Source organism: Euleptes europaea, chromosome 7 (genome assembly GCF_029931775.1).
Source record: "Euleptes europaea isolate rEulEur1 chromosome 7, rEulEur1.hap1, whole genome shotgun sequence".
NCBI lineage: Eukaryota > Metazoa > Chordata > Lepidosauria > Squamata > Sphaerodactylidae > Euleptes > Euleptes europaea.
In genome coordinates this window covers 51,334,220-51,347,690 of record NC_079318.1, presented here as the reverse complement: position 1 = coordinate 51,347,690, position 13,471 = coordinate 51,334,220, and the positions used below count along the sequence as shown (strand labels likewise).

Below are 13,471 nucleotides of genomic sequence, written 5' to 3'. Positions count from 1 at the left end.
GAAATATTCACAATTTTGTGCCCGTGTATTTGCTTCTTTTAAGATTTTTTCTGCCCATAGCATATAGACGATGTGTTAAAATTTTACAATGTAACATTTATAGCTCCTTTTGAATATTGGAAAACTTAATTTCTGGCCACTTATTGGTATTAGTCATCAGAACATTACAGTATAAATTTGCCATATTTGCCTAAACCTTGGCAAACCTATTTTAATGGGGGACCCACAGAAATAGCTGGGGGAGGGCAGTTTTCACCTGTTTCACCCTTCCCAGTGCCTGCATAAATTCTAGGTGGAATTCAAACCAAAGACTCCACATTGGGTGTAACCTGAGCTAGAAGAGTTCTCTGTGGAGAACTCTGTTTAGTCAATCCCACCATCCACCTTTTTGTTTGCTAGCTTATCCACTGTTTTTGTAAGAAATAGCTATGTGGTGCCGAAGAGTGGTTGACCAAAACAGCACAACTGAGAAGGTGAAGGGACTCTTTGTAGGTGGTTGTGATGCCATTTCACAGAAACTATCACCCACCACAAGCTTTGTCACATGGGTTCAGGGATACAGGTAGGCAGTCACAGTTCAACATGTGTCATTTCTCTCTTTAATATACAGAAAGCCCTGACCCTTTTACACACCAGGTCTCCTCTAATACCCAGAGACACTACCAGTCAGGGCAGGGCAGTCCTCTTATCAACCACTCCTCACTCAGACACTTCACACAGCTATTGAGGTTTCACACAGCTATTGGGATTGTGACCCAAACACTTCTTCAATCTCATGCTGCCACCATGAAGTCATATGTGTATGTATAGAGACAGCCCAAGGCCTGACAGGTTCATGTGTGTGTGTGTTTCTTTCCCTGAGACAGTACACATTCTGTCAGCAGGGTAACCAGAAAATAATTCATTTTTATTGAAGGCTTAAAACAGCATTGGAGTGATTCAGGTAAATAGATTTAATGTCTCTTAACACTTGAAGTTTTGGTCCCTAACTTGATTCACTCTCCCAAGTTTATTTGTTACGTTATCTTCCTTTCAGCCAGCTTCAGATTACATTTTTCTGACTCACCTCCCTTCTACGCAGCTCTCGCTCACTCTACTGACTAATTGGCTCTAACTGCCAGCTCTCCTCCCAGTATTCCTTCTGCCATTGGTGGTTTACAGAGAAAAGCGGAAGTAATTGGGGAGGGACCCAGTTGCCCTATGATGACATCATTAGAGCTAGGGCAAGAACACACACCGTAATGTACAAATGTTATATACTTTCTCTGACAGTTGCATACTAAGTCCCATTCCCTAATTGTTGTTGTTATTTTTAAAAAGAAGAATAAAGTTATGAGAAAAGGCATTGTGCTTGCTATCCAAAAGCAGCTTTTTCAGTTAGGTTAATATTCTGTCAGGGTATTGGATCAGATCTTTGTTCCAATGTGCTTTACAAGGAAAACATGTAGATCATTATGGATTATTATTAATTGCGTGATTATTAACCACAAAAGTCTTCTTGTTTTGGATAGGTTCTCATAAGGATGCTACTTCAGAAGAAATAATGCTTGAGCTGGAAGGACTGAGGGGATCCATTGAAGAGAAAACCAGAGAGGCAGAGGAGAGTTTGGAGAAGTATTGTACTCTGATCATTGATCACCATAAATTAGAAGAAGAAAATGAGATGCTAAAGACACAAATCTCTCTCCTGAACATTCATCTCGAGCAGTCATCATCCAGTGCTGCTACTAGTTGCCTTTGGCAAAGTCCTGGAAACCCAAAAAACCCTAGCGGTGGGCTGCTTATAGAAAAGGCAATGTCTGAAAATGTTGCTATGGTACAGAGGTGTCTAGAAAACAGAGGGAGAGACAAAGAGACAAGGTCACCTTTGAGAGAAACTCTTTCTAGATGCTTTAAAAAGAGAGCCACGTTTCCACAGCAGAGCACAACACGGGCCCAAGACGCCTCTAAGTGTGAGTCAGATGGATTCCCAGAGATGAATGAAGGTAGGCAATCACTTCCAAAAAGCAATCTTGGCTTTTGTGTGCTGGTGGCCTTGAGCGAAGAGGAGAAGCAGGGTATAAATATTTTAATATAGAAATATCAATGTGGCTTGAGGCAAAAAGCATGCACAGATGTTTGCAGGGCTTTCAGTTTGAAAATGTTAACCTGAGGTAAATTCTTTGTGCCACGGAAGGCCTAGCAGTCTTCAAGGTTGAACATTTAATATTTTCAGCCTTTTGTAAGTATAAAAGGTCAGTGTAAAGTTTTTTTTTCTAAAAACACACAATAAATTGGAGGGGAAAGGTTTTTTCCTAATTAACTAGGAAAGAGTATACATGTTAAGTTCAATGGCACTTACTTTCAAGTAAGTTTGTATAAGATTATGGTTTTAATATGTTCTTTATGGATTAATTCAAATAAGTACAGTAAAAGCTTTATTATCTGACACTTGTGGGGAATGGGGATTGCCAGTTAATTAATTGTGCTGGTTACAAATATATTTCTTTGCCTTGCGCCCCCAACCCGAGAAATCCACTGCAACCAAATCCCACCCTACTGGGAACGCCATGGTGACGGCCCTTTCTTCCCTTGAGCCATTCTACACAGTAGGCAGATAACTGAGCCAGCTCCCGGCAGGCTGACGAGGAAGGAGGCAACCAAGAATTAAGTCATCTGATAGCACTATCTTTTAAAGCCCTTCAATGGCAAGGCTGCATTAAACTGGCTGGCTGGAGAGGTGGGACTGGGGCGCACGTGTGCCCAAAGATCGGGGGATATTGTGGCTGAGGAGGAGGAACTTGCCCTCAAGGTGAAGTCAGTTAACCGAGTGTTCAGGATAATCAAGTGCTGGATAACAAAGCTTCTACTGTAATAGCAATGGCAGTTGACAGTGATGCCGATGGATTTTGAACAAGGACAAAATGTCTGCTGCTACCCAGGTGTCCTCCAAGCCACAAAGATTGCCTTTCAGAAGAAGGGATAACCCGCTACCAGAGATGGCTCTTTAAAGCAGATAGGTCCCAAATAGGGCTTTCTTACCCGCACTTTACTTTTCCTACGTACCTCCAGTAAAACTTCCTGCCAAGACTGATGGGTATTTTTACAAGTGGGGATTTCCACAAGAACTTGTGAGGGGTAACTTCATTTTCCCCTGCATCCCCTTCCCCACATTATTTCCTCTGTCCTCCTGGCAGCCCTTCTCCCCTTTCCCTGCTTTCTTCTCTCCTTCCCGTTCACCGACCAAACTTCTACCTGCCCTACCCACCAATCTTTACCCCTATTTATTATCTATATCATCTATACCTCACCTTTCTCCCCGGTAGACTCCAAAGAAGCTTGCATCATTCTTCTCTCCTCCATCTTATCCTCGCAACAATTCAGTAAGGTAGATATAGGCTGAGAGAGAGGAACTGGACTAAGGTAAGCCAGCAAGCTTCCGTGGCAGAGTGGGGATTCGAACTTGGGTCTTCCAGATTGTAGTCTGGTGCTCTCATCACTATACTACACTGGCTCCCACCTTTTTCCCCCTTCATTCCTGCTAGGATCCTCTCTCTGGGGAAAATCTGGCCAAGCTGCAAAAATCATGCAGTAGCAAGTTGTGCAGGTGACTACTGTGAGGTGGCCACTGCCAGGCCTGGCCAAATTGTGCAGTTGTATGGAGGCTGCTGCTAGGCCCAGGCGAGTTGTGTGGCATCAGGTTGTCTGGTAGCCATTATTTTGTGAGGGTTTAACACCCAATGTTTTCATTTGTTTGTTTCAGTTTCAGGTTTTTCTGCAAACCTGGGACTTTTCTTGGGTTTGTAGGATTTTGGCTCCATTCTCTGGATTTAAGTATGCACAGGTGGGGCCTAGTTGAGAATTAGATACCTTGATGATTATTGGCTTTCGATTCAACTTAAGCAGCCACAAAAACAATATTCTTATAAACTTTGGCAGGAAGGCATGTTCTGAAAGTGTGGGAAGAGAAGTTTGTCAGAGAGACTCCAGTCAGACCCTACCTTGTGTTTAAAAAGAACCATCTCCTGTGGCAGGTTACCCTACCCCCCTACCCCCCACGTCATAAAGGAAGGTCAGGCTTGGGAAGGAAGGTTTCAGGGAGAGACTAGGCATGTGGGTTTGCCCGTAGGTGTGCATTTTGTGAACATCACCTCTGAATTAGCATTTTTTTAGAGTTTTGCAGCCTGCAAAATGCGTATAAGTTTCAGATTATGCTCAGGCATGTTCACCTTTCATTATAAATTGTTTATATCAATTTTGGGGTGCACCACTTGATTCTCTTAATGGTCTGGAAGTAATGACATGAAGCTTGCATGGTGAGCATAAAACCACACATTTCCTCTAAGCACACACCAACAGCCATTCATACAGGAGTATAATGTTCAAATAGGGCCAAATCCCGATTGTTTTTCCCCCCGTTTTTATAGTGGATACTGCATGAGCTGAGCCTTTATATATAGAGTTTGGTCCTGTTGGAACTTGAGCTGCTTGTATGGATGGTAGATGGAGTCAGAGGTGGGGCAGGCATACAAGGAGTGTGCAGAAATATGGTGCGCTCTCTTGCTTATTGTCTGATCCAGCCCTGTGTGGCCAGTGAAGTAGCATTTAGAGTAGCAATAATGGATAAGTACTTAATAAAATGTGTAAGCACAATGAACAAGGAGTGTCTGCTAGGATTAGCATATTGTTGTCCCAAATGTCTTGCATTTCAAGAGGCTATAATATAAACAAACATGTTTCCCCTGGCCTTGGGTTCTGCAATCTACATACATTTTTTTTAAATGTAATTAAAACCATTTGTAATCTGTCTCTCATAAAAAAAATTGCTCTTGCAATCTGTGTTCTCCATAAAAACTCAGTTGGTTTTAGTGTTAAATAAGCACTGGCAATTTGAGGTAGGGAGGGCAAGGTGTACTATACTGGGTACAATCTATGGAGGGCAAGAGGGAGCCTTGTGATTATTGTGGCTGTAACTCACAAACCACTTACTCTGCTGATGTTTCTTGGAGCACACTGGGATCCCTTCCAGATTAAAATATAGGTGCTTAGTTCGACACTTGCTGAACCCTTCTATTCTTGTAATGGTCTAGAGAGGCTGCGTGCTACAACTTGACATTATGCAGAATAACAGTATGTGCAAGAAGGAAGTAATTATTTTTCAAGTCAGTAGCGCCTATCTGAGAGATCGAGGGAATGCTTCTTTTGCGGGGGGGGGGGAGTCTCTCTGAACTAAAACAATGGGTGTATTGTACTCCTTCACCTGCATTGCTGAGAACTGCTCCAAATCCAAACAGATTTGAAAATGCAGTTTGCCAAGCGAAATTTTACAAGGCTCACACGATCTGCAGACGTTGCAACGCCTGCCTCAGAATGATTCAAATGAATTTATTTTCAGTGTTCTAAAAGCAGTGTAGTTGAATTATCAATGATTACAAAAAACTTTCTTCCATAGGATTTGTTGATGTTACTCCAGGAAACAGCAGCCCTCACGATTCCCATAGAACAGATGTAAGTCCAAGAATGAGTCCTTATCTTCTCAGTCCAAAGCTGGGGATACCACCCTCTTTTGATACCATGCAGATCCTTGAGATGGATTATTTTCCAGAGAATACAAAAGCAACAGCAGAGGGCAGCAAACCACAAAAGGTAACTGATATTATTCAACATCTGAAATTACAACCCCCCCCAAAAAACCCTCACATCGTAAACTTATGTGTCCATGTGGTTATGAGCATGTGTCATACTGTTCCTCTTGATTGTAAACATAGCATGAATATAAAAAGAAATGCCTGTGTTATCGGTAGCAAAGTTCTTGGCTTAATAGCGAATACTGAGTTGTTTTGAGGATGGAATTTTAGAGGCTGTCCCCATGGGAGTCACAAAAGAGGAAGCTTAAAATGGAACTGTGGCGCCTTTCCAACTGCTTATAGGGGATATTCCTGCAGTTTTGTTTCTGTAAATTGCTGAATCGAGTTATGTGGAGTGAACACTAAAAAAATTTTCATAGTGGTTTTGTATGTCTGGTTTTGTAATAGTAGAAACGTCTATTTTGTCTGCAGACTTGCCTGGTGAAAGTGTCTAAAAATCATGTACAACACCATTATTTTTGATAGCTAGTGTTTTACATGGGGCTGCCTCTGGAAACTATAGTATTCACAACTTGGTGCAGAACACGGCATCCAGGTTGCTAACCAGGAGTTTCCATTCTGTCAAATTATAAACAGTTGTGCCAGGGTAGAAGAAGAAGAGTTAGTTTTTATATGCAGACTTTCTCTACCACTTAAGGAAGAATCAAACAGGCTTACAATCACCTTCCCCTCCCCACAACAGACACCCTGTGAGGTAGGTGGGGCTGAGAGAGTGTGACTAGCCCAAGGTCACACAGCTGGCTTCATGTGGAGGAGTGGGGAATCAAACCCGGTTCTCCAGATCGGAGTCCACTGCTCCAAACCACCGCTCTTAACCACTACACCACTCTGGCCCTCAAAGAGGGGTTTCAGTGGAACAAACTAGCTTGCATATAGCTGGTGTGCTGCTTTGCTCAGCAATTTGTGCAAACACTCCTCTTTATGGCATGTGTTAACATCTCCTTGTTAGGTAAAATTAATTTTGGTTTTTCTTTTGTGTGTTGCAGGTGGACGATGCTCAGCTGCAAGAAATACGAGCTACTGGGTCGCCCCTGGGCTTTACTCCCAGGTCTCCCCTTTCTGCCTGTAATCAATTGATCCTGCCAACCGCCGACAGATCTGCTGGCAGTGCTGATAAAATCCAAACCAGACTTTCAAAGACTACTGTAGAAAATGAGTTGAATGAAGGCTGTCATGTACAGTAGATCTGGACCAAGATGACTTCATGCATACACCAAAGGCCGTTTCACATCTTACACGGTGTGCTTATCACAGCAGGCACACCCAAGAGGAAGACTGCATCTCTATGGTGCCCTTGATAGTAAAAGAACAAGTGTATTGCTCAACAGTGTTAGGACTCTAGAACTGCACATACCTTTGGCTGTTTTTCATAGGGCCCCCTGAACCAGATGATCTTTCTTTACATATCACAGGTTAGAGGGAAAGTTTACTAAGGCCTTTGATACAATGTGGAGTACACAGGTTGGGTCTGTACCTTACCCAGCTCTAGATGTAACTCAATCACATGCGAGTTGTGGGTTCTCCTCAGTCCCTCTGCATGTAGTGTCCGCTTACGACCAGTACCACCATGCATATGCAGAAGGATCTTCAGCCTCCTGGGCCCCCATGCTTTGTTCCCAGCCTCCAACAGTCTGGAGTGGCACCCACAAGAATCTCAGAACGCATGGGGTTTCCCCTCACAGCAGCTCCTTGGGACTGTGTCAGAGTCAGAAAATGATGTGGGAGGGGAGGCTGAAATGACCATGGTCCTGATTCTAATCAGGTACTGCATGTGTATGACATAGTGTACTCTAATGCGTAAACAGGTGTGTAGGTTCCCTTCTCCAGAACTGGAGGAGAAATTGTTCATCTGGTCCAAGAAAGAAGCGTGATCTGCCTTTAACTGAATGCTCCTCAAAAGAAACTCTGCCTTATCTAGGATTTTCTGGCAGCTTTAGTCAGGAGAAGATGCTATTTTCATTTTTCTTATGATGCATGCTTGGATGCTGACCAATAGAATTCTGAAGTAGTTATCTTGTGGAGGGTGTGTGCACCTCCCCAATGATAACATTATTGCATGTAATAAGTGTATTGGCATATTTTCAGACACGAACATTTTCAAGCTGGGGAAACGTCTCAAGGGTACTCGAGCTGTAGTCAAGGTCACCGAGCACCTCAGGGATGCAGGCACTTCAGGGAACAAAAATAACTTACTGCCTGTCCAGTCCTGCTATGTATCTTTTCTGGAGTTAGTGTCTCATTTAATAAGAAGCAGTAACAAGCAGGACTTGGCTCTTGAGCACTTTCAGTATCAGTTCTGGGGAGCCATTGAAGAGGATGAACATGAAGATCCAAAGAACTGAAAATAATTCTGCACTCACTGGCTGTTTAAAACACACACAGACCCCCCCCCCCCCCGCACACACACACACCCATCTTCCCAGTCATACATGGCAAACCACTTTTGGAATGGAGAGGAGCTCTAAAAGCAATTTAAAGTAATGAATTGTTGAGAATGTTTGACTTGGATAAAATGTCAGGAAGGGTTGAATTCTGTTTAAATTCATTCACAGAAGCACAACTTTCCTGCCTTCCTCCTCTTGAAGCAGCCTCAAACGCTCCCTGAAATACTGTTCTTGAGGGATAGGGGACCCCCCCCCCAGGAGCAACTTGGGGGAGGGGGAAATAAGGAGCAGGAATTGTCTCACCTCTTGAGGGTGCAGATCTTTTTGGCAGGATTCAACACAAATTACTCAAATTTGTTTTACCTCACATAAGAGATGCCCACTGTGCCATTTTATGACACTAACCAGAAAAAGGGTATATACTATGTAAGATATTGTGTACATAATCCTGTTTCTAACGTAGATGTTGAACTTTTGTATTGTGCTACAGATAACAGTGACTTCAATCTGTAAACCTTGAATTTTCTTTAACCAAGCCATAATCACACTCCTACCTATGATGTCTGTCTGATACATTTCTTTCTAAACTTGTAGTGAATTCTGAGTCTGCATATTCAATAGAACAATTTGCCTTGAAACAAGGAAATATAAAGAACGAAAGTGAGGTAGCTATTGTTCCTCAGTACCACTGTAACTAAGGAACGATGTTCAGTTTATTTTTCAAGGCTTTTAAAACATATATTTGTCTAATAAAAATTGGTACTATTAATGGTAGCTAGACTTTGTGGGGAATAATAAATGATTTATTTATGGGGTGAGCGATTTTTACACCCAGGTCAGTTCATTTCAGTGAGGCCAAATGGGAAGAATGCACAAAAAGCCTTTCACTTCAGTCAGAGCCATGGGGATGTGCATGTGGAAGTACCGCTTCCATCACATGGCCTATTTCAGACATGAATCTGCTTTATAGTGTTGATCAGAGCCCCATTGAATTGGCTGTCTGTGCATCCTTATCCAGGAGCCCCGTGGCACAGAGTGGTAAGCTGCAGTACTGCAGTCCAAGCTCTGCTCACCACCTGAGTTCGATCCCAACAGAAGTTGGTTTCAGGTTGCCGGCTCAAGGTCGACTCAGCCTTCCATCCTTCTGAGGTCGGTAAAATGAGGACCCGGCTTGCTGGGGGTAAAGGGAAAATGACTGAGGAAGGCACTGGCAAACCACCCCGTAAAACAAAGTCTGCCTAGTAAACGTCGGGATGTGACGTCACCCCATGGGTCAGGAATGACCCGGTACTTGTACAGGGGACCTTTACTTTTTTTTTTTTGCATCCTTATCCAGGTGTACTTAGATACTGTGTGTGTTTTGTTCAGAATTTGGAGGCTCTCATATTCATATGTCATAGGAGATACCCTCAAAACATCAGCTAGCTCTGTAGACCAGGGGTGTCAAACGTAAGGCCCGCAGGCCAGATCCAGCCCCTTGAGAGCTCATCTGGTCCACGAGCCAGCCAAGGCAGCCACCACCTCCCAGTCTTGATCTGGGCTGGCGAGTTCTGGCCCGATCAAGTGACATGTTATATCCGGCCCTCATAACAATTGAGTTCAACACTCCTGCCATAGATCTCCATGGCTCAGTTTTGACATAATGCTATACTTTGGTTTATTTTAAATATGGCTAGGTGATGAAATAAGGATTTGTACTGCATATGATCAAATCTTGGATTTTCTCACCAAATCCTTTTATCACCTTCACCTTTCCCTCCAATTTCCTTGCGGAGACCTGCTTATTCTTCTGATCTGTGGTGGCAGCAGGGAACAAGCCAGAATATCTGTATTGTACATCCCATGAAACTATAGTTAACACTATGTTAAACCAATTTTAAACCATGGTTTCAAATCTGGGTTTGACATACCCTACTCAAACATAGTTGAGTAGGCCTGCCCTTCACTTGGACCATTGTGTTATCCAGGGGGTGGGATCCAGATTAAGCAGTTTCCACTGATTCCCCCATCCCACTGCGGACCCCCTTCATGTCATTCTTCGGGGTCCCCCACATGAAGCATTTTATAGAGATCACTGGGAGGGGCAGGCAGGAAATTTCTGGCCCGCTATTGGAAATTTTAGTCTTGATCCATCCGACAGTATAATTAAACAATGGTATCATGTGACATCTGAACCAAACCATTATGTACGAGAATAGAGCAATAGAAAACACATGCTCATCATCCGCAACTGGATATGCCTTATGGCAAAGGGTATTCTAGAATCCATGCCTCCTTTTTAAAACTGTGTTATTAATCGAATGTTTGAGTTTATTATACTTATCTAACAGCTAATGTATCCTGTGGCACAGGATACGATGATGAGCTCTTTAACAAGGTAGCACCTTACACCAACCCAATGAGTAAGATTTTGGATTTTCCAAAGGTCCCTTTTATAATTGTTTTTCATTGACTCCAAGTGATGGACTCCATAACACTATAAAGTTCAAATAATGCCAGACATTGTTTCAGTTGAAACTTGCAGAATACTGTCTGATAGTCTAGAGCAGCAGAGTTTGCTTTTGGAGAGAAAAGATCCTTTGCAAGTGCTTTCGGGGATGACTAAAGGATGCCTTTGCTTTCATTCTTTACTTGAAGTGTTCAATTCTAGTCCTCACTCAAGACAATCAAGTTCTCTCTTAGGCGAGACAGGAAATGGTGTGGTTACTGCTACACTGTGATTTGGAAATGTAACTGTAAAAAGTACATCAACTCTTAACATTATGAATGGTTGTGATAGAAGACTGCTATGAGAATTATCATTTGCTGCCTCAAATTCTTTTGCTTGAAGTGCACATATGTATAAAGGGCTGTCAAGTCACAGCTGACCCCATAGGGTTTTCAGGGCAAGAGACTTACAGAGGTGATTTGTTAGCAGGTTTCATTATGATTTTTTTTTGTTTTAGTATAGCTGAGTGGCTTTGTCATAAGTCATCCAAAGCAATATCGTAGTAATCCTAGTTGCTTCACTCACTAAGCCTCAGATCTGAGGCGCAGAGTACAACCTACACGTTTGAGAAAAATCAAGCCATTCCATGAGAACCAGCTGGTGGCAACACAGGGCAGGTAACAGGTGAGTTAACACCCACTGTTGGCGGTGGTAGCCAGATCGGAGCCGAGGGGCCTCCACAGCAGGGCCTCACTACAGGGGCCATTCAGGCTAGCTTCTTCCTCAGCCTTTTAAATTTCAGTCTGTCCCTGGCTGTGAGCCTGTAAGTATATGTCAAAATAGGAGTGTTGTAGGTTGCAGCTGTAGGCAGGCATTTTAAACGGGCTGCCCTGTATTTAATTGCCCTTCTCAAAGAGGAATTGGCACACTGGCCTTGTGAGATGCTAAAAACGGTGGTCTGTTTTCATGGTCTATGAATTAGTGTGCGGCTTGGTGGAATGCTTTGCCTAGTAACTTCAGGGACCTGAAAGAGTTCCACCGGGCCTATAACTGAGGGCAGCCGCAGGTGATATCAATGCTGGCCTCCCTACTCCCTCCCCCTTTATTCCTACAACTGACGTTACAGGGGGATGGATAGCCGACCCGGTTCGATCTGGCTTGTCTTGGTCTCGGGCATCTCTTGCTGCAGTGGGCATTATATTATATGGTGACCATCTTTTGAATAAGGAGTGGTTTTTGTGATTTTAACTGTTTGATCGTTATATTTGTAATTCCTGATGTTGTTACCCGCCCTGATCCCGGTCTTGGCCAGGAAGGGCGGGTTAGAAGTGTCAAAGAGCTCCAACCAGCCTCCACCAGCTGGAGCTGCTTTGGTTTAGTCAAAAGTTTCCCAAAAGGGACAAAACCTTGAACTCCAGGCTTTCGCCCCGAGTCCAAGGAGTAGCTGCCACCAACTCTGGACCCAAAAGTTAAGCTTCCAGGCACGGGGTCCAGAGTAACCCCTGCCCAGCTTCAAAAGTTAAGTGCAACGCTTACCCTGCAAGGTAGAGGCCTGCCAGGGAAAGATTACACTCCCAAAATGTCTTGGGTTCTTTTGGTAGGTGGTTTTTACACTCAAATAAGGCACTTAGAATTTAGGCTTGGAATCCCAAAATCAAAAGACACAATCTATTTAAAGGCTAACAATTTATTATAAGATTCAGGCTGGTTTACAGGAAAGAAAAGGTTCATGAAGTTTCAAGCAAAAAAATAATAAACTATTTAGCATAGCTAACTAGTACATTCAAAAGCCTTTTTGGTTCAAAAGGATTGGCAAAGGTTTCTTGCATCAGATTTATAGTTACCAAGTTCCAAAGATGCTTCCAGCATTCAAAAGTTTCAAAAGGTTGTCCAAAGTTTTCTCCAAGCAGGTCAGTTTGACCAGAGATTCCCCCTCAAGGGCCAAAATCAAATGGGTTGTGATGCAGCCAGCACAGCTGTCCTGCTGTACCCCAAAGCGTGCATAGTTTGCTTAGGGCTGGTTTGTCCTTATATCCGTTTTCTCAAAAGGATGAGCTCATAGAAGCCAATTGAGAAAATGAAAGCAATTAGCTGTTAATTAATTGCTTGGTCAGAAATGCTGACTCACTAAGAGGTGTGTTCAGGTGAGGAAGCTTACAGAACTACCTGCACCTGGACACTGTCATGATGGCTGACCGATTTGTTACTATGGCAATGTACGGCCTTGCATTCCAGAAAGGGGAGGGAAGGCTTTAACAAGCACCAGCTGGGGCTTACCTTACTGCCTCCACAAAAGCAGTTTTCAAAAGGAAACTATTTTTCTGTTCACAGTATCACAAAATCATAGGCCTCCAGGCCTGAACCAAGGAAACCATGAACCCCAAGAAACTGAGGGACCTCAGCTTCTTGACAAGTACAAAAATAAATAAATAAATAAATAAATAATGATAGGTTGGGTTTTTAATGATGGATTAATATCTTTTAATGTTATACTTTTATTATTTTTATTTTGTAAACCGCCTTGGGCCGTTCCTGGAGAGGCAAAAGAAAATGTTTCTGAATAAACAAATATCCTAATGTAAGATAGGAAAATCTTGGCTAAGGGGGGGGGGGCAGCTCCAATAAGATTACATAGAGCAACAATGACATCTGGTGGTAGTTTCTGACCTTGAAAATATAGAAGCTGGTCTAGAAAACTGCAAAGCTTGCAACTTGAGTTTCATTAGGGCTATGTCAATGTGTCCTTTTTACTTTCTCCCCCACCCACATTGTGAGTGTTTTGTTTCATTCATTTTTCACTGATGACATTTCCACTTCTGTTAGGGTTGCCAACCTCCAGGTAATAGCTGGCAATCTCCTGCTATTACAACTGATCTCCAACCAGTAGAGAGCAGTTCACCTGGAGAAAATTGCCGCTTTGGACTCTATAGCACTGAAATCCCTCCCCTCTCAAAACCCCGCCCTTCTAAGGCTACACCCCAAAAACCTCCCACTGGTGACCTGGCAACCCTAACTTCTGATCTTTCACACCG

General features: G+C 43.1%; 1 protein-coding gene across 1 annotated transcript in view; it reads left to right on the top strand.

Moving 5' to 3' along the window:
- Nucleotides 1-6,811, top strand: part of CENPF (centromere protein F) — a 36,966-nt gene extending 30,155 nt beyond the window's left edge. The window contains exons 15-17 of the mRNA XM_056853070.1: nucleotides 1,512-1,985; nucleotides 5,432-5,625; nucleotides 6,614-6,811. Of these exons, the coding sequence (XP_056709048.1) occupies nucleotides 1,512-1,985; nucleotides 5,432-5,625; nucleotides 6,614-6,811 (866 nt within the window). The remainder of the gene's footprint in view (nucleotides 1-1,511; nucleotides 1,986-5,431; nucleotides 5,626-6,613) is intronic.
- Nucleotides 6,812-13,471: the final 6,660 nt, after the last annotated feature.